This window comes from Staurois parvus, unplaced genomic scaffold, assembly GCF_062004578.1.
Source record: "Staurois parvus isolate SC_StPar_1 unplaced genomic scaffold, SC_StPar_1.0 ptg000023l, whole genome shotgun sequence".
Classification (NCBI taxonomy): Eukaryota; Metazoa; Chordata; class Amphibia; order Anura; family Ranidae; genus Staurois; species Staurois parvus.
In genome coordinates, this window is record NW_028317819.1 from 5503352 (window position 1) to 5530621 (window position 27270).

General features: G+C 41.7%; 1 protein-coding gene across 1 annotated transcript in view; it reads left to right on the forward strand.

The window, feature by feature from the left end:
* The window catches only part of SLC4A8 (solute carrier family 4 member 8), a 321698-nt gene that overhangs the window by 211986 nt on the left and 82442 nt on the right, over window positions 1–27270 (forward strand). Inside the window, exons 5-6 of the mRNA XM_089692984.1 lie at window positions 1419–1579; window positions 24457–24645. Coding sequence (XP_089549110.1) covers window positions 1419–1579; window positions 24457–24645 — 350 coding nt within the window. The remainder of the gene's footprint in view (window positions 1–1418; window positions 1580–24456; window positions 24646–27270) is intronic.

The window sequence follows — 27270 nt, forward strand, 5'->3', positions numbered from 1 at the left end:
AATGTTTCCAATTTGTGGTTAGAAAATATGCCCAGATTTCCCTAGTCGATGATTGGTTCTTCTTTTGTGTGGTGTCCACTGTGAGCTGCAACCAACATGCAAGTACACAATGCATAGAAAATTCCCACTAAAAATACAGGTGCTGGTATATGATCTCAATATGGGGTTGTATTACTAAAACTGGAGAGTGCAAAATATAGTGCAGCTGAGCATGGTAGCCAGTCAGCTTCAAACTTCAGCTTGTTCAATTAAGCTTTGACAAAAATCCTAGAAGCTAGAGTCGTTTCTACGCAGAGCTGCATCAAATTTAGCACTTTCCAGTTTTAGTAAATTAACCCCTTAGCCGCTATAGCACACATGTAAATCACACAGGAACCGCACGGCATTCCTGTGCAATTCACATGTCAATGTGCGGTGCGAGTTGAACCCATTCATTTTCAATGGACTCAAGTTGCACCGCATAGCACAAAAAAATGCACTGGAATGCTTATTTTGTGACATGCGATCCAGTGCAGGCAAACGCTCTGTGTTTCAGACCTGCGTTTGGCATGTCATTAACTTTGAATTCACAATGCAGCAGATCGCAAAGCACACTGATTGCAATGCAGTGAGGGAAACGCACAGGGATTGCAGCATTTTCCACACTGTATATGTGTGTATTCAGGTTGATAATATATAGTTGCACTTTGCAGCAAAGATGGGACAGTGGTGCAGACAGGGATTTTTGGGGGTTTTTAAACACAGAATGACTGGGTGCACCTTTTCTCATATATGCAAGCTATTTAACATTTTATAATCTTTACACTTGGCAGGTGATCATTTTCAGGGGAAATAACCCTTTACTGCATGTGTACTGTAATGGTATATTGGTCAATCACAGGCTAGGTAAAAAGCCACAAGTCTTTATAGGTAGGAGTTTTTACCTAAGATAATGAGCCATAAAGTCAGTTTAATTGGTTGGATCTCTTTATATGGGAAATTTACTAAAATTGGTCCACAGAGAATCTAGTGTAGCTATGCATGGTAGCCAGTCAGTTTCTAACTTCAGCTTGTTCAATTAAGCTTTGACAGTAAGACCTGGAAGCTGGTTTCTATGCAGAACTGCACCAGATTTTGCACTCCAGTTTTAGTAAATAACCACCAATGTGTAAACAGTTTTTGGTTATATTCATACTATGTTACAAATCTTTTTTTTTTTCATGAGATGTGACTTAATTTAGTCATAGGAATGAATATTGATAACATTTTGGATCACAACTAACTGTTAATAAGTCATCTAAACTGTTAATGTTATATATAGCAGAATCATGCACAAAATCCCATTTTACACTGCATAAAGCACTATTTCTTTCAGATCCATTCATCACCCTGTGAATGTTGTCATGGCAAATAAAATATATTGGTTTCCTTACATTCAGGTGGCTAAAGTTTGAAGAAGATGTAGAAGATGGAGGTGAGCGCTGGAGTAAACCGTATGTAGCCACCCTTTCTCTGCACAGCCTGTTTGAACTGAGAAGCTGCATCATCAATGGAACAGTTCAGCTAGATATGCGTGCAAACACCATCGAGGAAATTGCAGGTATAATGCAAGCTAAAAAGCCACAGCAAACCCCATATTTCTCTTATGACAGGTTTTCTATAAGATGCCTACTGAAAATAATTCTTACTTGGTCATTTGATTGAGGGCTGCCTTTAATCTGTGCAGAGACTTCTGGGTCATGGAGCAAAGCAATTTGATTTAGGTGACGTTTCTGGGATAATTGCTATTGTTCCCCTGAGAATCTGATGTCAGGCACATAAACATGGATGCTTCGTCTGAGGGATCACACTTGTTTATGCCGAAATTGTACAAGAGAATGACCATGATCCGGTCAGATGTTTCTACCTCTAGAGATATTATTTATTTGACCTCATAATAGCTTTCTCATGGAGATATCCACTTCACAAACCTAAATATCATGTGGATGGGGTTATCTTAATTGCATAGTACAGGACACAGGAATTGCAGATCATGGGTTATATGGTGCAACTTTCAGGTAATTGGACACTGGCAAAAGCGCTTTGCTGGGACCACCCCCAAGCATACCCATATAACTCTGCCCATGGGGCCTTTTTTTTTTGTCTTGTGTCCTTTAGTGTTGTACCTTTTTCCTCTTGTGGAAGATTTTTTTTTTCTTTTTCACCAGTCTCCTGTCCTACTTTGACTGATGACACTTTGACACTTCTGTCAAGATCTTACCGCTTATTGCCTTATGGCTCGCTAAATGTTTCTGGATCAGTTACTCCTCAGTCTTGGGAACTGTAACTGGGCCTGGCCTGTAATCTTTGCTTGGGGCACTGAATACTGCATTCAACTCTCTCCTTGGTAAGTGGTGCAAGGAGTGAGCTAGTCACAAGGTGCTGTGTAGGTCCAGAGCAGTGGTCCATTCTTATGGCACCCAGACCCTGAAGACCTCTTCAGGGTTATGCCCACCATGCCGAATGAAGCTTGGACCCTAGACAGGACAAGAGTTATAGACAAGGTAAAAGGGTTTCCCGGTATTGTTATATGCTGGTTCCATGTTATACATGTCTTGTTGGATCATTGTTTGGATTTGTAGTTTACACCACACTCAGTCCGTTAAACGTTCAAGACACGGTGAAGTTCTAAGCACACAAGTGGTTTTGAAGACAAAGGTTATGGGGTAATTTACACTTCTAGTGTTCTTTTTCCTAGCTGCTATGTCTAATCTACTCCAGAGGCTTCTCTGGAAACAGTGGGTGTCAACAGCCATAAATGTTCTTCACTTCTCCTCCCCCCAAGTACATCCATGGGTTACAACCTGATTTGCTTGTTGCACTTACATTTGCAGAAGACAAAGGGGACTGGACCATCTTATCGAAAGCCGCTAAAGATTTTTTACCACTAATATTACATGAAGTTAATTCTTCACCTCCTCTTACAATCAGCTGGGTGGTTATTTATACTTTTTTTCCAGGGAAAGTCCCTACTTCACTAGCAGATCCCATTCTCCCAAGCATATCTGTGTTCTTGGGCTTTTCACAGCATCTAGCATTTGTTTTTCTTAATTGCAGGACCACCATCTATTACTATTTTATGACATGCAGCAGTTTGAGCCTCTGCTGATCCATGCTTTGGCTTCAAGGTGCTTCTGCTTTCAACTGCTTATTCCAGTCTATTGACCCTGTACTATGTGATTAAGGCTTGCCATAGATGGTTTAGGTTTTTATTCATCCATCCACACATTGAAGGTGGATGTGGGAATTCTTCGTGCTGTGTCATTGTATTCTGACAGTGGGGAGACTTCTCCATGATCAGAATACACAGATCAGCACTGCAGGCTATAGCCTGTAGTGCCGATAAAGAGGAAATTTTCCAACAAGGCGGTTGTACAGAAGTCAATCGGTAGATCGACTTCTGTACAACCACATTACCCATACATGGATTGAAACTTTCCTGGTCCCTGCTGAACTGGCCAAATTTGGATTCATCTTTGGGCAGCTTAAGATAGCAATTGTGACATACCTTTAAATTCCATATCTTTTAGTACAATACAGGACACAGGTCCTGCCCTTTATTTCTCTGTGATCACCTTATTGCTTGCTAAGAAAACTGGAGCCTCACAGAGTGGTTGGGGTCGTATGGGTACACTGGGGGCAGTCGGTCTCAGCAGAACTTTTGCAAGTGTCCAATCACCTGAATGTAGAAGCATAGTTTAAGAATTAATTGTTGTGTCCTGTACTGAAATCTGAGATATGGGATTTACAGATACGTGTTTTTTTCCCAAAGAAATAGATATTTAATAACTAAACTCTTCAAATTGTATTTTATCATAGTTTATTCCCCGCATTCCTCAATAGATACCACTTAGAACCACAGGGCTATCTCCAGGCAGAAGCTGGTCATATTTGATGGAGTGATAATTTATGTGATAATCCTTTTGAACTGCGTTTTACATACTGTTTTTTTCCCCCCAAATTAAAGTTTATTGACATAAGGTAGCATCCATAACAGAGTATGTAAACATCTGGGTACAAAGACAAGATTAATTTGTACAGCTTGAGATGATAAAGGGTAATGTAGAACAATAGAAAATGAAAAACATCAGAAAATAACAGAATGCTCATCTGAGATCGACATAGCCCTGTACCCCAAAAACTTGAACTGTGATTCCCACGAGGGGGGGGGGGAATAAAAAAAATGGAACTACCCCATTTAAGTTTTTTATAAAATAATATCAAACAGCAAGAGAGAATACATATTAAGAGAAGGGCCCAGAAAGGAGGGGAAGAAGGAGAAGGAAAGAGGAGGAAGAAAGAAGAAAAAAAAAAGGGGGGGCACGGTTGGGGGGTTAGGGGTTAGAGCTGATACTTATTACTCTCATACAAGAAGGCCTCACCTTCTAAATAGATAAACATATTCCACAGACCCCACGTCTTGGAGTAGATCTCTCGTTTTTATGAGAGGTTAGAGACAGATTTGCCATCTGATTCAGTTCCTCCACTTTTATGAGCCATTTGCAGATGGACGGAAGTTGAGAACTACATACTGTTTTTATGGTCACAAGTGTTCCAATGCTTATTAACATATGAGGAAATATTTCAGAATTTGTATTGATAATATTAGCTTATTGCTTTTGAGAATTAACCAATCTGAATTATCTGCCCAGATGTTTGAAAATAATAATGTGGTTTACAAGAGTTGTCAAATCACTTTGGGCAAGAACTGCCCATTTCAAATATAGATACGCAAGCAGGAAACCCTTGTGCCTTTCCATCCAAATGAAGAGTGTGAAATTTACTTCTATATTTCCTTTCCTTCTAAGCTACACAGGGGACTTTCCTTCAGATTGTGTCTATCCAAATGTGCCTGTTATTGATAAAAACTGTCTTTTATGGTGATGTTGAAAATGTTTACATCTGATATCACCCACTTTATCCCTTTAAATCTGACCTCCAGGCAAAAAGCTGAATACACAATTAAAATATTTTGGAGCTGTTCCCTATGAAAACATTTGTTTTTCTGTCCAACCAACCCTAGGATGTACACAGCCCCGATGATGTGACTTTCCTCTACTGTAGGTATGCAACAGAGCTAGGTTCCCTCCATCGGACAAAAAAGGAACAATAGCAGACTGATGAGATAATTTCTCTGTACCCTCAGCTTGTTACTCATTAGCACATGTTCATGTACTGCATGATTGGCTCCCATTGTTGCCCCTACCTCTCCCAATTTTTTGTTCAGGGGATATGGTTATGCATGTCAAATTCAGGTACTTGAACAATTAAAATGTAAAAATTGATCTTTTTAGGGAATATATAATTGATGACTTTAAACTAATCATACACACTTTTGCAATTTTGTCATCTTTTACTGGTTGATATATATTTATATATATTAGATATAATTTTAGTTGTCCCTCCACTCGTTTTCACTCTGTAATAAAGTTACCATTACCAAATGAATATAAAAACTCTTAACTCTAGGCAAACCAGTTATTTTTAGTTTTGGATAAAATGTGGCAACCTCTAGTTTTTAGCGTTGGAGTCTTGTCCCAGCTAATTGCTGGCCATACATGGATTGAAAATCGTCTGGTTCAGCAGAAACTGGCCGAATTTAGATCCATGTATGGGCACCCTTGTTGTACACAAGTTGTTCTATTGATCAACTCCTGTACAACCAGCCAGTCGGGTTTTTCCTGAACGATTAGTACTGCTGGCTATAGCCTGAAACACTAATTGTGTTTTTCCAGCAGGGAAGGCTCCTCTTTGACAGAACACAATAGCACTGCAAGAGGGATTCACGAGATTCAGGGAATCAAGCGATTTTCTTTCCTGCCACAGAAAGAAAATTGCATAATCTGTGGCCTGCCTTAGGGAGGTTTCTCCTTGTACATCACACATGAAGTGTGGTTGGTCTTCCCTGCTGGGACACACACAGCAATAAAAATTGACAGTTTTATAAGCCTTTCTAATTCTGCTAAAAACATTTATGGTATCCCACTTGGACAGATTCTGATTTTTTTTCTTAATGTAGGACTGCACAAAAAGTTTTATGAACACCACCAAATGGGAACATTGGCAAAAATAAAACCCAGACATGAGGTTCTAACCTTTCTCTATGCTTTTTAAAACTACCAAAGCAAACATAGGTAGGAGCTGTAGGCGATGAAGGTGCTCAAAAGATAGCAGACCTGATTGTAGTAGATGCATAACATACCAGTATAGTTTTGTAGATGTTATGTACATATACTGTATCTCAGGCATCAATGCCAGTGTGGATTTTTAGCAGTCTCTGGAAAGAAGAGGACGCCTAGCTGATTCTTTTTTGCAAAGCATAGATACACTCATTTATCAAAGCAAAACAACTGATTGCCTGTTCCTAAGCACAAAGGCATTAATAAGGGGCCTTGGGGAGATTATTCAAATCCTTTAATGTGATCCAGCGTCTTCTTTGAAGGCTCACTTGTGTATTGATATGTGTAGCTAAATCTTAAGACAAGCATTGCCTCCATGATTCATGAAAATTAGTTTCAAGTGGAAAATTGGAGCAGTCAGTCGGTAATCTGCTTTCATATGAAGATAACAACTGGTTTAGAAGAAGGGTCAAAGTTGTACTTATGAACATATTTGAAATAAGTTGCCTTTGTTGCCTTTGTTTACTATAGTGTTCCCTGATTGCAGAAAAAAATACATTTAAAAACCGTGGTAATAAAGTTATAATTATTTGGATTTATTAATTATACTTCTTTTCACAACACATTCTGTTCTCATATTGTCTACTGCATGCCATATATGTTTTGAGACATCAGCCACACAAAGCTGCCTTTTTTCCTCTTTACAATTAAATATACCATCAAATTAGCAAACACTGTTGGACAGCATTATTCTTACATAAGGGAATTTCCTTGTTACATGATATTAGCTGCAATAGGAAAAAGGCAAGCAGGCAAAGGGCTATTTAAAGGTACAGGCTCTTTGCAGCTGATCTTTTGCCCATGATCTACAATGCCTTTTTCCATGCTATGTCAACTTGATGCAGGACTTTGCTTTCTGGCGTCATACCTGCTTCCACCTCCTTTCTCCTGATAATTGGTGGGATAATGACCAGGAAGCAGTGGGAGAGGTGGAGGAGGCATAGATCTATAGAATGCATGAAGCAGGGAGATGTTTGCAATTCAGGTACTCGCGTACAGTTTCCCCTCCAGCAGACCGTCAGTAGGACAGTGAGCAACACAGTAGTGAAAACACCAAATCTTACTCCACAAAAGCGCACTGCTACTTCACAGGAGAAACGCATGGCAAAATATAGAAATTTTAGGCATTACTTAACCACAATAAACATGTTCCCTATTAGATACCAGATCTTAACTTTTTAATATAGGTCCACTTTAACCAGTTAAGCTCCAGAAGATTTTATCCCCTCTATGACCAGGCTATTTTCTGCTGTTAGGCGCTGCACTACTTTAACTGGCAATTGTGCAGTCATGTAATACTGTACCAAAAATAAATTTATTTAAAAATAATACATTTATAATATAATATTATGCCTCTTTTAGGTCATTGACCTGGAACAGGCATGCAGTTAATATAGTTAGAGTGAAACCTGATCTCTTCTGAGTCAGTGGCCTAGAAAGTACAAAGGACCAGCAGAGCAGCCAAGCAATTAGCATTCTCAGAAGGAGATTTTAGCAGTTTAACCCCTTTGAGGACCGTAAGATTTTGGAACACCAAAAAAAACAATTTTTTTGTTTTTAAAGTTTGTACACTTCAGTTGCTGTAACTAAGCCATTTCATGAAATAATTGGCAAAAAGCTAGATCCATTTGTTGATAAGAACTAATATTTTGACTCAAACCCCAAAAAAAAAGAGTTTCAAGTTCTTAATCAGATGATACACGCAATTAAAAACATGGGACAAATACGTCCCTTGGTCCTCAAAGGGTTAAATGTACCTTACCATAGGTTTCCTTGACACATGCCATATGTCTGTTTAGTACTTAGTACTCTGTTGCTGTTGGCCACAGATGCCTTCAAATGTCTTATAAATGGTAAAAAGCCAATGTAATTAAAAAAAAATCTTTCTTTGGTCCTGGAAAGGCTGATATGTCAGCAAATGTGCTGAACTTTATAGCCTGCACATTTCTTGTGTTTACTGTTTAGAATTTTTATGTAAAATAATATTACCACTGTACATCCCAAACACTGCATAATGTATAGAGGATTATCAGGAGGAGTGAGTTATCCCTTAAACACTATATATATTCAGAATCCCAACTCCGTCTGTGAACCATTGATGTCTCAGTATTCAGAACAATTGAACGCAGTCCATTAGAACCACGTTTTATTGCAGCGTTTGTCTCGATGATTGACTGATGCTAAAAGCATTTCCATTTGGTGGGTTTCATTCACCTTTGCAAACCACAGGCTGATGGGTGGCGCTGTCGCCTGCTTCCAGTACAACAGAATGCAAGCTTTTGCTGCATTTAATAGTTGCAGTAATAAGGAGCGTGGGTTTCCTCCGGGTACTCCGGTTTCCTCCCACATTTCAAAGACATGCTGGTAGGTGAATTGGATCCTGTCTAAATTGGTCCTATTATGTGTATGTATGAATGAACCCTTGAGGGTTAGGGACTGATGTGAATGTACCATATATATGTAAAGCACTGCGTAAATTGACGGCGTTATATAAGTACCTGAAATAAATAAATAAGGAGCATATACAGTTTCACCAACATCGATGTCAAGTGTATAATAAAAGCCTGTGCCTCTGATGCCATCTGTATGTCATTTGGTAACACCTGCCAGTAAATAGACTGGCTCCACCACAAGTAATCTGGAATTATGCTGTATGACGTATCAACTTCACTTAGTCTTAAAATGCTAGTTCTCTCTGTCAGTTCCTTCACTGGCTGACAGTTAGGTAGAAAACACATACCTACAAACCTTTCTTCAACTGTTTTGTTATGTTTTTCAATATGTGCAAAAAGAGATCACACAAATACTTATAAGTATAACATTTAATTAAGTAATGACAGATACAGATAACAAATATTAGAAAATATAACAATACTTAACCAAAGGTGCTCAAGACTGAGGCTTACAAGTTATGGCTGTGGTAATATAGGACCTAAATGTAAGGAAATAGCCAATCGTAGAAAAGAAAGTGGCCACATCTTGTTCTGTAACAATAACATTCCTTTGGTGTGAGTCATTTAAGGTAAATCCATGCTTATGTCCTTATATGGACCCCTGTCAAAGAACACTTACACCTTCAGGCCTTCTCATTTACCACCACCACCTCTGTTAAAGAACACTTACACCTTCAGGCCTTCTCATTTACCACCACCACCTCTGTTAAAGAACACTTACACCTTCAGGCCTTCTCATTTACCACCACCACCTCTGTTAAAGAACACTTACACCTTCAGGCCTTCTCATTTACCACCACCACCTCTGTTAAAGAACACTTACACCTTCAGGCCTTCTCATTTACCACCACCACCTCTGTTAAAGAACACTTACACCTTCAGGCCTTCTCATTTACCACCACCACCTCTGTTAAAGAACACTTACACCTTCAGGCCTTCTCATTTACCACCACCACCTCTGTTAAAGAACGCTTGAATCTTCAGGCCTTCTCATTTACCACCACCTTTCCTGGGACTCCTGAAAACACTCAGAAAAGCTTATAAAAGCTTTTAGCAGACTGGGCCTTACAGACTGTGTATGCCAGCTTTCACAGGTGTTGACAAACATCTTTTATAACTTCAGGCAACTTCCCCTATGTGTCTTAAGAATACTGCAGTTGTTCCTGTTCCAGAGAGTAAAACAGTGTTATGTCTCAAAGACTATCGCACAACAGCATTAACTCCTAACACCATTATGAAATACTTTGAAAGGCTGGTCATAGCACATTTAAAGAAGACCATCGACTTATAATCCACTGCAGGTGTATCTCTACAATAATTCACCTGGTTACTCACTTGGAGAATCCTCATGATGGAGGACGTGGAGGATTGTTATATTGGATTGCTTATCTTAATCATACAGCACAATACACTGGATGGCTATTCATAGACCCTGAGTTATAAGCTGGTAACTTCAGGTAATTGGACACTGGCAAGCTTTTGAGGGCGCACTCCGAGGGCACAGCCCCCCCCCGTCCATTTTTGGACCTCTTCATCCTCATGGAGAAATCACTTATAGCTTAATTAGTTTATTATTTTGTAGTTTATAGGACTCTTCAATCGCTCTTCACTTTCTTAGAATACAACAATAGAAACAGAGAATCCTACCCTCAGGACCTCACAAAGGACCTCCTGCGTCCAATCTACCTTTGCTAGATGGATAGGACAACTCATCGCCAGAGAGTACACTCTTTTGACCACAAGGTTCTTGCAGCAGTTTGAAGTCGGGTCTGTTGAACCTGTTGGCACAATTCTATTTGCTTAGTTGTTACGCACCCTTCCATTTATTGATTAGGGATGTCTCGTGATTGTGAATATTCAGCCTGTTTATGATAAAAAGAATTTTAAGTTACCTACAAATCTCATTTGTTGAAGTACAGTACGGGACACACTCCCTTCTATTCTTGATTACTCTGCATTGCTTCCTACAAAACCAAGGGCTCACAGGGAATGTTCAGGGGACATTTCCTCAAAAGCTTGCCAGCCTACAATCACCTGAAGGTACCAGCCTATAGTCCAGGGTCTGTGAGTATTCAGCCTGTGTCTGTACTGTACTACAAAATATGGAATTTAAAGGAAAGTCAAAATTCCTTTTTTGGATTTTAGTTCTGTCTTCGAGACTATTAGCTATAAACTCTAATAGATATACTGACACCATTTGGAATTCAAGTTTGTGCAACTTGATATTGGATTTTTAAACATATACAGTTGCAAGAAAAAGTATGTGAACCCCTTGGGATTACGTGGAGTTTTGCATGAATTGGGCATAAAATGTGCTCTGAACGTCATCTAAGTCACAACAATAGAAGAACACAGTCTGCTGAACATAATACTACAAAAACATTAGATGTTGCCATGGTTTAATTGCACATAACATGTAAACATTCACAGTGCAGGGAGGAAAAAGTATGTGAGGCCCTAGCTTAATGACTTCTCCCAGAGCTAATTGGAGCCAGGAGTGAGCCAACCTTGACTCCAATCAGTGTGATGATATTGGATGTGTTGCTGACAGCTGTCCTGCCCTTAAAAAACACACACCAGTTTTGGGTTTACTGGTTTCAAGAAGCACTGTCTGATGTGAACCATGCCTCGCAGAAAAGAGCTCTCAGAAGACCTACGATCAAGAATTGTTGACTTGCATGAAGCTGGAAAGGGTTACAAAAGTATCTCCAAAAGCCTTGATGTTCATGTGTCCACAGTAAGACAGACTGTCTACAAATGGAGAAAGTTTAGCACTGTTGCTACTCTCCCTAGGCGTGGTCGTCCTGTAAAAATGACTGCAAGAGCACAGCGCAGAATGCTGCATGAGGTAAAGAAGAATCCCAGAGTGTCAGCTAAAGACCTACAGAAATCTCTGGCACATGCTAACATTTTTGTTGACACATCTACAATAAGGAAAACATTAAACAAGAATGGAGTACATGGGAGGACACCACGGAGGAAGCCATTGCTGTCCAAAAAGAATATTGCAGCATGTTTGAAATTTGCAAAAGAGCACCTGGATGTTCCACAGCACTACTGGCAAAATATACCGTGGACAGATGAAACCAAGATTGAGTTGTTTGGGAAGAACACACAACACTATGTGTGGAGAAAAAAAGGCACAGCACACCAACATCAAAACCTCATCCCCACTGTAAAACATGGCGGAGGGAGAATCATGGTTTGGGGCTGCTTTGCTGCCTCAGGGCCTGGACAGATTGTTGTCATTGATGGGAAAATGAATTCCAGAGTTTATCAAGACATTTCGCAGGAAAACCTACGACCATCTGTCCGCCAACTGAAGCTCCGCAGAGGATTGGTGATGCAACAGGACAATGACCCAAAGCATACAAGTAATTCAACAAAACAATGGCTGCAACAGCACAGAATACGCCTTCTGGAGTGGCCCAGTCAGAGTCCTGACCTCAACCCGATTGAAATGCTGTGGCATGACCTTAAGAGAGCGATTCACACCAGACATCCGAAGAATATTGCTACACTGAAACAGTTTTGTGAAGAGGAGTGGTCCAAAATTACTCCAGATCGTTGTGCAGGTCTGATCTGCAACTACAGGAAACGTTTGGTTGAGGTTATTGCTGCCAAAGGAGGGTCAACCAGTTATTAAGTCCAAAGGTTCACATACTTTTTCCTCCTTGCACTGTGAATGTTTACATGTTATGTGCAATTAAACCATGGCAACATCTAATGTTTGTGTAGTATTATGTTCAGCAGACTGTGTTCTTCTATGGTTGTGACTTAGATGACGTTCAGAGCACATTTTATGCCCAATTCATGCAAAACTCCACATAATCCCAAGGGGTTCACATAATTTGTCTTGCAACTGTAGGTCCCTGTCTAGAACTGACAATATTTTGTCCTGTTACATCGGCAGCAGCACTGGTTCCCTCCAGGGGTGCGTCCTGAGCCCCTTACTATAGGCTCTGCTGATCTACAGCTATTTATCTTAGCAATCATGTTGTAAAGTTTGTAGATGATCCAACATGTAATGAGTCCATGTACTACACACAGTGGAGAATCTGGAAGATTGGTGCAAAGTTTACAATCTCAACAACATAAAAAACAAGAGATGACTGTGGACTTTAGGAAGACCAGCACTACTTTCTTTCCTCTCTACATCAGTGGAAAGCTGTTGAGATGGTCTCTTGTTTTAAATATTTGGGAATGCACATATCTGATAACCTCACCTGGAGGACCAATACAGTCCGCATAGCAAAGAAGCCTATCAGTGCCTTTACTTTTGGAGGAGAATAAAGTGTGCCTGATTTGGTACTTCAGTTTTCATCGTATTTTATAGATGTGTGGGGGAGAGTGTCCTTACTTCATGTATTACTGTTTGGTACGGTAATTGCTCTGTTGCGGATAAAGACACTGCAGTGATTGGTAAACTGCCCAGAGGAATATTGGCAGCAAAATGCCCAGTGTCAAAAATATTTAATATTATGAAGGGCTCTTCCTGCTTATGGACAAAGTTTATGTAGGATCATAGCAAAAAACATCAAGCTGACGAATAGTTTTTTCCTGATGCTGCAATAATGACAAATTTTGTATCACCTTGAATTATTGCTGTTCAATATCATTATTTCTTTTCTGGGCATTACCGCAAATTGATATTGATAATACTGCACTTAAGGATTGTTAATAATTGCAATATTATTTTATATATTTATACTCGCAGGCCACTTTATTAGGTACACCTTGCTAGTACCGGATTGGACCCCCTTTTGCCTTCAGACCTGCCTTAATTCTTCGTGGCATAGATTCAACAAGGTGTTGGAAACATTCCTCAGAGATTTTGGTCCATATTGACATGAGTTACTGTTGCCTTTCTATCATCTCGAACTGGTCTCCCCATTCTCCTCTGACATCAACAAGGCATTTTTGTCCACACAAGTGGCACTCACTGAATATTTTCTCTTTTTCTGACCATTCTCTGTAAACCCTAGAGATGGTTCTGTGTGAAAATCCTAGTATATCAGCAGTTTTTGAAATACTCAGACCAGCCCATCTGACACCAACAACCATGTCACGTTCAAAGTAACTTAAATCCCCTTTCTACCCCATTCTAATGCTCAGTTTGAACTTCAGCAAGTTGTCTTCACCACGTCTAGATGCCTAAATGCATTGAGTTGCTGCCATGTGATTGGCTGTTTAGCAATTTGTGTTACCAAGCAATTGAACAGGCGTACCTAATAAATTGGCCGGTGAGTGTATATTTATGTTCACATATGTATTTTTGTTTGTTTGACTTGGTTCACTAGGACCTAAGTACCTTATTTCATTCTTTTCATGTATAATATGTTTTTGGAATAACAGTACTAAAATCTTTAGGGTGCTTTCACGCTGGTGCAGTGCAATTTTCCCACACCGCAAATGCAATGCAGTGTACCTGCAGGTTTCATGCAGGTTACCTATGCTTTGCCATAGATTTCTATTGCATATTGTTTTTTCTGTATTTTCTGAAAGCATACCACAATTTCTGCAAACTGCACCACATCCATGTGAAAGCGCTCAAATTTATCCTGACAGCCTAACCTGCAATGTGCAGGCACTCTTCATTGACTTATACACTTCTGATTCCGCTGCAACCGTAGTACAGGTCATATTAAAAAGTGCCATTATGCTTGAAATGAAGAATAGGGAGCTATTTCTCACCATTAAACACAGTTGTTAAATGTATTCTGGCAATGCAAGCTTTTTTTTTTTTCAAAGTTAATAGTGGAGTTTATTAACATACCAGGATAGAGGCTGAAATGACAAGATTGCTACACTTAGGCCTGGTTCACACCTATGCAGTTTGTTGTTGATCCCTTTATGCACTGCTTTTTTGCGTTTTTAAATGCGTTTTTTTTTTTTGCCAGTTTGTTGTGCAGATTAAAAAATGCAAGAACGTGAAAAACTCCTCAAAAACGCACTACATGCTTTTCTGCAGCATCTGCATTGAAGTCTATTGAACCAAAAAGCACCGTTTTGCATTTAAAAATCCCTGACCCTTTCAAAAAACACAGCAGCTGAAAAAAGCATAGATGTGAATGTGTCCGATAAAAAATGATGTTAAATGGACTGTAATGCATTTCTGCAAAAAGCACCAAACAACAAATAGGTATGAACCAGGCCTTACACTTTACAGGGCACAACATGGCAAAAAAGGTTGGCAAAAGTCAAGTCTGCAGATGCCCACTTCTGACTGTGAGATGCTCATAAGACTTATAAGGGTTTCACTGAAGAGTAGGGTGAGGATTTCATTGAGGAACAGGACCACAGGAAGTGTCACCAGAGATACTGGAATAGCAGCTGGCAGGACCATAGGAATGCTCTGAAGGCTGGAAGCAAAGTCTGAGACAAGCTGAGGTTAGCAACCATGGATGCAGACAGCAAGAAGGGGAGCAGGCAGGGTCATGGTCAGGAGGCAGGCTGCAGTCAATCTGGAAATCATCAAAAACAAACTATGGTCAGGAACTAGCCAGGTCAAAAGTGGAGAAGAAGGGCTAAAATGGGTCCACGACAGGCAGGGTGAGCAACGAGCAGGCAAACGAAGCTAGTTTCAAGGACCAGTTGGGTTGACAAGGAATAGGCAGTATGAAGACAGGCCCAAAGTCAAGCTGGGTCAGTAACGGAGCACAGAGTAGAGACAGGTTCAAGGGCAAGCCAGGCCAGCAGTGAATAAGGAGAACTCAGGAACAGGCTCAGGTTCAGGTCAAAGGATTACAGCTGAAGACCATCCAGCAAATTTCTAGCTCAACTCTGCTTCTTAAAGTGGAACTTCACTCAAAAAGTGAAGGACCGCTGGGTTCCTCCCTCCTCTGAAAGCCTGTAACTGAGTTACAGTTTTTTTGGGGGGTAGGAAGTTAGACCCAATTGGTATCTGTACCAGCTCCCACTTTTGTAATCCTCTCTTAGGCAAGAATAACTGTCATTTCCCTGCCCCCTTCTTTCTCTCTCCCAGCCTCTCAGGACACATCAAATATCCCAGGAGGCAGGAGGGTCATTCAGAGAGTACAACATTAGCTTGCACATGTGTAATGGGGCGCCGGCTGTGATTCTCAGTAAGCCACAGTCAGCACCCATATCCAAGGAGGGTGGGTCTGGGACCCACAGTGCTATGAACTGGCTGCAGAAAGATGCTGGACCCCAGGCACTTGCAAGTACCTGATTTTTAAAAGTCAGCAGCTATTTAGAAAGTTCCTCTTTAAATAGGCCTACTAGCACCAAGGCTGAATTTAGGTGTGTGCCCATGTGTCTGCGCAGTGTGCCCGCATGAGTTAGTGTGTTTGGGCAAGCATGCCTTTACACACAAGAGGCTTGTTATGATCCTAGACACTCACTGCACATCGTAGAACATGCATGAGCCCATCGCCTTAGTCATGGTGTGACAAGTGTTTATCATCTGTGATGCCAAAAATGAACAATTTGAAAAGATGGCAAGGATTAGCGACAGGAAAGAGACTAGCATCAGCGGCAGTTGCATCATGCTTCACTTTTAATTGGATTACTAATTGATGAACATCGAAGCTTGATGACAATGATTTGTTATTACATTGTTTATAATGTGCTGTCACACTCATCTGAAGGGACAATTGTCAAATGGTTCCAAATCGGATAAAGCAAATCATTTGCTTGCTGCAATTAGCTGAGTAAATGCAAGAGTACCCAGAATAACCCTGGAGGGCTCGGCTCTGCCATTTATAACAAGATCTTTCGCAGTGGCAGTCAGACACAGGGCACAATTAGCATGGAATAGCTGCAGTAGTTGTGTGTAATGTCATTAAATAGCTTAATCATATGAATTCACAGACCTGTATTACATTTCTGGAACTTTCTTCTGGTTATTATTTTTTACTAATGCACTGTGTACTTAATTAACAGTGAAATTATTATTTATATCTGTTATTGCAAATGTGTTCTTAAAAAAGATATAAAACTGTTTTTATATTAGATTGGTTAAAAGGGTTTTGCCAGTAAGAACAGTTTTACTTGCTGTTTTCCCTAGCAACAGTCGTATTATGTGCTTTTTATACCTTGGTTTGATAGCGCTGTAAGTGTATTCCCTTCTTCCTAAAAGCTGTTTTGGTTGGCCACAGAAGTGTGTGTGTAAACTATGGGATCTAATTAAATGCGTAATAAATATCGTAAAGCTGTGTTCTCTTCATTCAGCCAATTCTGCTCTAGCAAATATGATGTGTTTCCCCTAAATTTTCCATGCATATAAATGAGTAATGAGCAACTTCCATGCCAGAGGCCGTATATACAGTTAGGTCCATATATATTTGGACACAGGCACAATTTTAGATTTTTTCAGGTATTTACCAAAACATATTCAAGCTATAGTTCTATAATGGATATGGGCTCATAGTGCAAATGCTCAGATCTAAGTTGAGGGTATGTACATCCAAATTGGAGGAAGGATTTAGGAATTACAGCTCTTAAGATTAGCCATCCCCCCTTTTTCAAGGGACCAAAAGTAATTGGACAATTGAATCAAAAGCTGTTTCATGGCCACGTGTGGGCTACTCCTTCGTTATTTCTTCATCAGTTAAACAGGTAAAAGGTCTGGAGTTGATTCTAAGTTTAGTATTTGCATTTGGAAGCTATTGCTGTGAACCTACATCATGCGTTCAAAGGAGCTGTCCATGCAAGTGAAAGGCTTAAAAATCTAAACAAATCCATCAGAGAGATCACAGCTACATTAAGAGTGGCCAAATCAACAGTTTGGTACATTCTGAGGAAAGAAGAACGCACTTGTGAGCTCAGAAACATAAAAAGGCATGGACGTCCACAGAAGACAACAGTGGTGGATGATCGCAGGATCCTCTCTATGGTAAAGAAAAACCCATTCACAAGATCCAGACAAGTGAAGGACACTCTCCAGGAGGTGGGAGTATTATTGTCAAAGTCTACAATCAAGAGAAGACTTCACAAGAGCAAATAGAAAGGGTTCACCACAAGGTGCAAACCATTCATAAGCCTGAAGAATAGAAAAGCCAGATTAGACTTTGCCAAAAAACATCTAAAAAAGCCAGACCAGTTCTGGAAAAGCATTCTTTGGACGGATGAAACGAAGATTAATCTGTACCAGAATGATGGGAAGAAAAAAGTGTGGAGAAGGCTTGGAACAGCTCATGATCCAAAGCACACAACATCATCTGTAAAGCATGATTGAGGCGGTGTGATGACATGTATGGCTTCCAGTGGCACTGGGTCATTGGTGTTTATTGACGATGTGACAGAAGACAGAAGCAGCTGGATGAATTCTGCAGTGTTTAGAGATATACTGTCAGCCCAGATTCAGCCAAATGCAGCAAAGCTGATTGGACGGTGCTTCACAGTACAGATGGACAATGATCCAAAACACACTGCAAAAGCAACCCAGGAGCTTTTGAAGGAAAATAAATGGAATATTCTGCAATGGCCGAGTCAGTCACCTGATCTCAACCCCATTGAGCATGCATTTCACTTGCTGAAAGCAAAACTAAAGGCAGAAAGACCCACAAACAAAGAACAACTGAAGAGAGCTAGTGTTAGAGCCTGGCAAAGCATCAGAAAGGAGGAAACCCAGTCTTTGGTAATGTCCATGGGTTCCAGACTTCAGGCAGTCATTACCAGTAAAGCAGTGGTTCTCAACCTTTCTAATGCCGCGACCCCTTAATACAGTTCCTCATGTTGTGGTGACCCCCAACCATAAAATTATTTTCATTGCTACTTCATAACTGTAATTTTGCAGTGGGAGGAGTAGTGCCATGTCATTGGTGTCAGTGGAAGGAGTAGTGCCCCATCACTGATGTCAGTGGGATGAATAGTGCCCCATTGTTGGTATCAGTGGGAGGAATAGTGCCCCGTCACTGATGTCAGTGGGATGAATAGTGCCCCATCTTTGGTGTCAGTGGGAGGAGTAGTGCCCCATCGTTGGTGTCAGTGGGAGGAGTAGTGCCCCATCGTTGGTGTCAGTGGGAGGAGTAGTGCCCCATCGTTGGTGTCAGTGGGAGGAGTAGTGCCCCATCGTTGGTGTCAGTGGGAGGAGTAGTGCCCCATCGTTGGTGTCAGTGGGAGGAGTAGTGCCCCATCGTTGGTGTCAGTGGGAGGAGTAGTGCCCCATCGTTGGTGTCAGTGGGAGGAGTAGTGCCCCATCGTTGGTGTCAGTGGGAGGAGTAGTGCCCCATCGTTGGTGTCAGTGGGAGGAGTAGTGCCCCATCGTTGGTGTCAGTGGGAGGAGTAGTGCCCCATCGTTGGTGTCAGTGGGATGAGTAGTGCCCCATCGTTGGTGTCAGTGGGAGGAGTAGTGCCCCATCGTTGGTGTCAGTGGGAGGAGTAGTGCCCCATCGTTGGTGTCAGTGGGAGGAGTAGTGCCCCATCGTTGGTGTCAGTGGGAGGAGTAGTGCCCCATCGTTGGTGTCAGTGGGAGGAGTAGTGCCCCATCGTTGGTGTCAGTGGGAGGAGTAGTGCCCCATCGTTGGTGTCAGTGGGGGGAGTAGTGCCCCATCACTGGTGTCAGTGGGAGGAGTAGTGCTCCATCACTGGTGTCAGTGGGAGGAATAGTGCCACATCATTGGTGTCAGTGGGAGGAATAGTGCCCCATCATTGGTGTCAGTGGGGGGAGTAGTGCCCCATCATTGGTGTCAGTGGGGGGAGTAGTGCCCCATCATTGGTGTCAGTGGGGGGAGTAGTGCCCCATCATTGGTGTCAGTGGGGGGAGTAGTGCCCCATCACTGGTGTCAGTGGGGGGAGTAGTGCCCCATCACTGGTGTCAGTGGGGGGAGTAGTGCCCCATCACTGGTGTCAGTGGGGGGAGTAGTGCCCCATCACTGGTGTCAGTGGGGGGAGTAGTGCCCCATCACTGGTGTCAGTGGGAGGAATAGTGCCACATCATTGGTGTCAGTGGGAGGAATAGTGCCCCATCATTGGTGTCAGTGGGAGGAATAGTGCCCCATCATTGGTGTCAGTGTGGTGGAGGGGAGAATAGTGCCCCATCATTGGGGTCAGGGGGGGGGGAAAATAGTGTCCCATCGTTGGTGTCAGTGGGGGGAGGAATAGTGCCCCATCATTGGTGTCAGTGGGAGGAATAGTGCCCCATCATTGATGTCAGTGTGGTGGAGGGGAGAATAGTGCCCCATCATTGGGGTCAGGGGGGGGGGGGAAATAGTGCCCCATCGTTGGTGTCAGTGGGGGGAAGAAGAGTGCCCCATCGTTGGTGTCAGTGGGGGGAGGAATACTGCCCCATCGTTGGTGTCAGTGGGGGGAGGAATACTGCCCCATCGTTGGTGTCAGTGGGGGGAGGAATACTGCCCCATCGTTGGTGTCAGTGGGGGGAGGAATACTGCCCCATCGTTGGTGTCAGTGGGGGGAGGAATAGTGCCCCATCGTTGGTGTCAGTGGGGGGAGGAATAGTGCCCCATCGTTGGTGTCAGTGGGGGGAGGAATAGTGCCCCATCGTTGGTGTCAGTGGGGGGAGTAGTGCCCCATCATTGGTGTCAGTGGGGGGAGTAGTGCCCCATCACTGGTGTCAGTGGGGGGAGTAGTGCCCCATCACTGGTGTCAGTGGGGGGGAGGAATAGTGCCACATCGTTGGTGTCAGTGGGGGGAGGAATAGTGCCACATCGTTGGTGTCAGTGGGGGGAGGAATAGTGCCCCATCGTTGGTGTCAGTGGGGGGAGGAATAGTGCCCCATCGTTGGTGTCAGTGGGGGGAGGAATAGTGCCCCATCGTTGGTGTCAGTGGGGGGAGGAATAGTGCCCCATCGTTGGTGTCAGTGGGGGGAGGAATAGTGCCCCATCGTTGGTGTCAGTGGGGGGAGGAGTAGTGCCCCATCGTTGGTGTCAGTGGGGGGAGGAATAGTGCCCCATCGTTGGTATTAGTGACACAAATGATGGGGCACTATTCCTCCCACTGACACCAATGATACTTACCTTGCTGACCCCTGCTCCAGCCTGGGCTCGCTCTCTCACTTACCTGTCAGCTGTCTTCCTTCTCTGGCCGCTCTCCTCTTCACTCGCTCCCTCGGTCTTCTTTGATGTCCGCGCGCTGCCGCTTGGCTCCTCCTCTCCAAGCTCCACCTCCTCGCCGGTGATTGGCCGCCTGTGTGCCTCTCCTGAGCTACAGTTCCGGTGGCCAATCAGCGGCGAGGAGGCGGAGCTGCTGAGCGATCTTGGAGGTGTGGCCGGGTGACAGCAGCGTATCATCCCGCCCACACATCGCCGGAGACTGCAGCGGTGTCTCGGTTCCTAAGACCATCGGAAATATGTGTTTTCCGATGGTCTTAGGCGACCCCTGGGAAATGGTCGTTCGACCCCCAAAGGGGTCGCGACCCCCAGGTTGAGAACCGCTGCAGTAAAGGATTCTCCACAAAATATTTAAAATTAACATTTTATTTATGATTATATTCAATTGTCCAATTACTTTTGGTCCCTTGAAAAACGGGGGATGGCTACTCTTAAGAGGTGTAATTCCTAAACCCTTCCTCCAATTTGGATGTACATACCCTCAAATGTAACCTGAGAGTGTGCACTTTCAGCCCATATCCATTATAGAACTATAGATTGAATATGTTTTGGTAAATACCTGAAAAAAAACTAAAATTGTGCCTGTGTCCAAATATATATGGACCTAACTGTATGTGACGGCAGCTCCAGCTATGATTCTGATTTTAATTTTTAGAGCCGAAGATTGGCTTTCAGGTAAAAGTGATCCAAGTGGCGTCAATAGCTGCCTGATCAATTTTACAGGGCTCAGAAGGTGGCTTCCACCACTGGCCGACAATGTTCCCAGGCTTTCCCATTCCCGTGAAGCCTGGGTCTGCTGCAAGTGGTCAGGTCGGCTGTCCACAGAACAAAATGAAGAACATCCTGTTCTTCACTCTCCTCTCTGATGAATGAAGCCGGAAGCAATGAGAATTTTGTCACCTCCAGTTTCAGTTTGGTGTTTTCCTGGTTGGACTGGCAAAGGAAGAAGCCAATCAAACAAATCTCTGTTTGATTGGCTGCCTTGGAGAGTAGAGTAGGGATCAGGGATCTTACAGACCCCTAATCTTTCAATAAAGAGTACCTGTAACTGCCCAGGTTATCATCAGTTGTGTTTATTCATTCCTTGTGATAGCAATAAAGTTGAATTAAAAAAAATTAAAAAGTATAAAAATTAATACATTTAAATAAAAAACAATCACATTTAAATTACCCTGGCTCACTTACAAATGCAAACACATATGTAGGTCCCACATGTATATTTAAATGGTGATGCACCATGCGTTTACCTCTAAACTAGTAATCTGTAGAGGCTTTTAAAGTGTTCCCTATGGATAATTTTAGATAATGTAGTATGTCACCATTTCACAGACATACACAATTTTTTATATTTTGGTATCTATTTATTCAATGCAACATCAGCATTAATTTTGACAAAAAAAATGGATATTATGTTTGGTTTGTTTGCACTTAATTTTATTTAAGTGTATTTTTTCCCTGAAAATTTGCATTTGATAAATGGCTGCGCAAATATTGCGACATGTAAAATTTCAATAACCAACATTTTATTGTGCAGGGCCTCTTCTTTCAGAAAATATATAATGTTTGAAGGTTCTAAGTCATTTTCTAGCAAAAAAACAAAATGCTGATTTCAACATGTACAGTATGTGAAAAATTTCAAAATGCCCTGGTAGGCAAGCAGGTAAAGTGAACATAGGTTCACCATATTTACTGTCATACACTTTGCTTGGTGAACAGCATCTACTCCTTTAGTAGGTCAGCCCCACCAACTATTGATCTGAAGATATTCCACTTTTCTATTATTGATCACCAAGCAGTAAACACGGTAATAACAGGCAATGTACACATACAATATAGAAGCACTGAAAAAAAAACTAATTTGTTTTCAGTAGTTAGGATATAATGATAATTTTTCGTTTAAATTAGACCTATCACAAACATGGACAATTTAAACTGAACATATGATGATAAAATACATAGGCAGTTACCTTCAGTAATAAATGCATGTCAAAACGATCCCTTCTAGCACAATTTCCCCCCTAATCCCCCCTTCTAACACAAATACCCCCCTCCCTCCAATCCCCTCTCCTAACAAAAATTCCACAATCCTCTCTTCTAGCATAAATTCCCTCCGAATTCCCCCTCCCATCACAAATTGCCCCAATCCCCCCCTCCCAGCACCAATCCTCTTTCTTCGATCCCCACACCTAGAAAAAATTCCCCCAAATCCCTCCTGTAGCTAAAACCCCTCCAAATTACCCTTCCTAGGAAAAATCATCCCTTCTTACCCAAATCTTCCACCCCTTTTAGCAAAAATCCCCCCCAAACCTCTCTCCTACTCCTAGCACATATCCCCCCATTCCCTCCCCTAGCACAAACCCCCCTCCCCCATCATTCCCATTACCCTTTCCAGCACAAATGGACTCTATCCCCCCACAAATTATTGTTACTCCCCCCCCTTTCATTTTGTGCAGTTTCCCTGGCCTTCAGGCTCCCCTCCTGAACTTAAAAATGGGAAATCAGGTAGAGGTGCGGATGACACTTGGATCGCGCTGTGCACAGTTTGATTACCCCACCCCTTACCTCCTCCAATGACCGCTCATCTCTTGGCAGCAGGGAGCATGTCGATCTAAGAGCGATCCTTTGTCATCTGCTTTATGGAGGATTGAACCACTGACAATGGAGAGCACAGTCTGCACCTCCTACTCTCATATTATTTCTCCTTTTTAGGCTTCACTGCTCCAGGCTGCTCTCCCCTTGTCCCAGCCGTGAGTGCGGGGATGGGGGAAGGCACTCAGCGGCTAGGCACAATTTCCATGGGAAGACCAGCCTGGGGGGGGGGGGGTACAACTAAAATCTGAGGGGTTTAGTCCACCCCAGCCCCCCCCCCCCTAGATCCGGCCATGGCAGAGAGTAGAGAAACCAGCGGCCGTGGCTGCACCCTAGGTGGCAGTGCGCCCTAGGCGGTTGCCTAGTTCGTCTAGTGGTAGCGCCAATCTGTATATACAGAAGCAGTTACAGATCTTGATTCCCCACTATTACCCTTTATGTTTTAAATTTACTAGGGCTTGGTGTGATTAAGCCCTAAAGGCTTATGCACATGCATCAGCTCAGTTTACAACAGTTTACATTTAATTATTTTTTTATTTTGTTCTCAATTATGGTATATATCAAAACCAATTTGCTAAAATAATTACACAGGTTTTTGCTAGCTTCTGAGAGATGTTCATTGTTGGGTTTTAAACGTACATTAAACAAGCATTTTATGACAATTAACATCAGTTGCACACCTACTGAATGCGGTATTTATTTTCCTGAACTGATGAGAAAACTACCAAATGACAAAATAAAGCATGCAGTTAAAACAACGGATACTTAGTACATTGACACCTAATCATTTGAACATGCTTACAGCTGGGGAGAGCATGAGAATGGCCTCATCTATGTCAGTCTGCCATATTGCCTAATTTCAGTATAGTCTGCAGGAAGGTCCACAGCCTGTCTTTGCTGTTTTCTTGGGGTGCCAGTTTAATAAGGCTGGCTGAACAAAATGACAAATTCTATGGCAAATAATTCCGTTCACACATATACTGTAAGTACTGCTTTAATAGGGCAAAATGCAAATACAAAGAGGGAATAACAGGAAACCTCTGTTGAAGGTCATTGCTGAAAAAAAGAAATCACAGTTAGTACTAGCATAGTAACAAAATCAGTATTGTAGTATACTGTGATGATGACTAATTCCATTGCTGTATGCAAACAGAGAAAGATGTTTTTTGGTTGTTTAATTTGTAGACTTGATCTTGGACCATCAGGATTCTGCAGGTGAGTTAGGAGATAATATGCGAGTCAAGGTGAAGGAAGCACTGTTGAAGAAACATCACCATCAAATAGAGAAGAAACGCAACAATCTTATTCCTATGGTGCGCTCCTTTGCAGAGGTTGGAAAGAAGCAGTCAGAGCCTCATTTACTAGACAAAAATAGTAAGTTTGCTTTTAAACATCCTAGATGTGAAAAGTGTCAGTAGACCTCAGATGAAGGGGGACCATTATTATCCATATTGTTTCATTTTCATTTACGCTGCCAAATAAAACATCCATCTTTTCTTCTTATGTCTTGGAGCATTTATCATTGACAAATAAAATTATGTCTGTTAGTTTAAAATGTAAATAACAGATTTTCTCAGTCCTATAAATTCTCATTGGACGTTTTCTATAACTGTATCCAGATAACTATCAGGTGGCACAGATCACGCATTTAAAGTGAAGGCTTTGTCAAAATCTAACTAAGGCTAAACATACTACCACCCTAATTCTAAGACTATTCTATTCACCCCGTAAAGAAAAGATCTATATACTTACCTATTCCGAAGCCGTTCTGGTCCGGTCCCATGATCAGCTGTCAGCGGCAGCTGCAGTGTGCAGGAGGGACAGCTGACAATGGATGCCCCACAGTAAGCCTATGGGTGACACCATCTCCCAGGCATTTGCAACCGTTGTTGGCAATCTTTTCTCTATATATAAGCTGCTGCTAAAGAGACCATGTTACTGGACTGGAACAGCTTCAGGGTAGGGAAGTTCTTCTCTTTACAGGGTTAGATAGAATTGACTTAGAATAGCGGCACAGGTAGATTTTGACTAAACATCCAGTTTAAATATACTTATGGATTCGATTTGATAAAAGCTAACTATGATAAATTAGCATACTTTCATAATCATAACTGGCCCGTGTAATGGGATCTGTCACATTTAATCATCCAAAAGGATGGTAGGTCCCCAGATACCACCGCAAGAAATTCCCAATTAAGGGGATTATACCTTACTTTAGGATGATGGGCAGCACCATGTCAATTATACCTTAGTGTCCCTATGCCAACTGTACATCCCGACACATTGGTTTAAAGCACAAATACATTTTAGTTTCCTTTAGTCCACCTTACCATAATGTGGTAGGTTATACTTTTTTGCTAAAATTAGACTGTATCTGTGCTATAGACTAGGGGTTCTGGGTATACAGCTGGACTGGGGACATAAAGCAATGGTTTGCATTGCTCTGACCATTATATTAATAGAGAGGTAAGTACATTGTTTTTAATGTTTGGGAAGTGAGGCTTGTAGATACATTGTGGTTTAAGAAGACTCTGTGGTGCTTCAAACTAGTTTATTGAAGTGTTTTTTTGGTTGCTTTCAGCTCACCTCACTCTAACCTATCTTGTTATACTTTCACAAAGCTACCAGTCAATTTTTTATCTGAGCTAAAAGATGACAGCTGGAATTTGAAAGTTCTACAACCTCAATAACTGACACACGAAAACACAGGACTGTTTTCTAAGTCACCCATAGCAAGCAGTAAGAATTCATTTTTCACAGATTTGGCTTATGTAAGCTGGAACAATTGAGTACTGTCCGTGATATTTTTTTATTTGCACTAACATACAATTTTGAGGACAAGCTTTTGGGGAATGTCCCCTTCTTCAGGTCTAAGCAGTACTGAAACAAATATTTAGCAGAATGTTAAAAGAGATGTAGGGGATGGGAAAAAAACAGAGATAAGACACAGCAAAAGCAAAGACCCCCCCCCCCGACTTTGCTTTTGCTGTGTCTAATCCCTGTTTTCTTTTTTTTACCATCCCCTACATCTCTTCTAACATTCTGCTAAATCTTTGTTTCAGTACTGCTTAGACCTGAAGAAGGGGACATTCCCCAAAGGCTTGTCCTCAAAATTGTATGTTAGTGCAAATAAAAAAAGTATGATGGACAGTACTCAATTGTTCCTGTCGCAAATGCACTAATACGGCTACAATCACCTCAAGCTTATGTAAGCTGAAATCTTGTTGAGTTCTGTGCATTTGTAAGCTTCTCACATCTTCATGGCTTTTTTTGCTGCCACGTAATCATCCTGATATTATTGTACAGAAGTCAGGATTATGCAGTTTCCTGTTTTAGGCCGAAGTGGTCCTTTTTAGTTTTTGGGTTTTTTTTCTTAGTTTTTGTAAGTATAATTTATATTATTAAATTATAGTTCTCACTACAGTACCAGTATGATGATGTATCGTTGTTTGTCCTTCTTTTCTAGAGAATTACCTCTTTCAACATCTTTAGTATCTGCCTTACAAAATGACTGGTGGTATATGTAGTTTGATTTCTTAATCGTTTTTTGAATCTTTAAAATGCCAAAGTGTTTACCTTTTTACAAATTACAACCCTGTTTTAACCCCCCGTGGACTGGAGTAATTTTTCTGCTTTGGGCCTGTTTATTTGGTGATAACTTACTTAAGATAACAATGTAATACATATATTGTTTTTTAGGCCTGGTTCACACCAATGCAGTGCAGGATTTGCAACAAATTCTGTGTGTTTCCCGCACTGCATTAGAATCGCACACATAAACTGGTTAGTGGCAATGCGCAACTGCTTCAGATTCTGTCTGCTTCAGTGTTGATAATCACCCTCCAGTGTGTGTCCCAGTACAAAATGAGAACAATCCTTGTTTTTTTGCGGTTTCTCTAGCTGCTTCCTTCACATTGTCCCTACTTTACAAGACATTACAAATGCACATGTACATACTGAAATCCTGTACTTTTACAATAACAACACCATTATATCAAG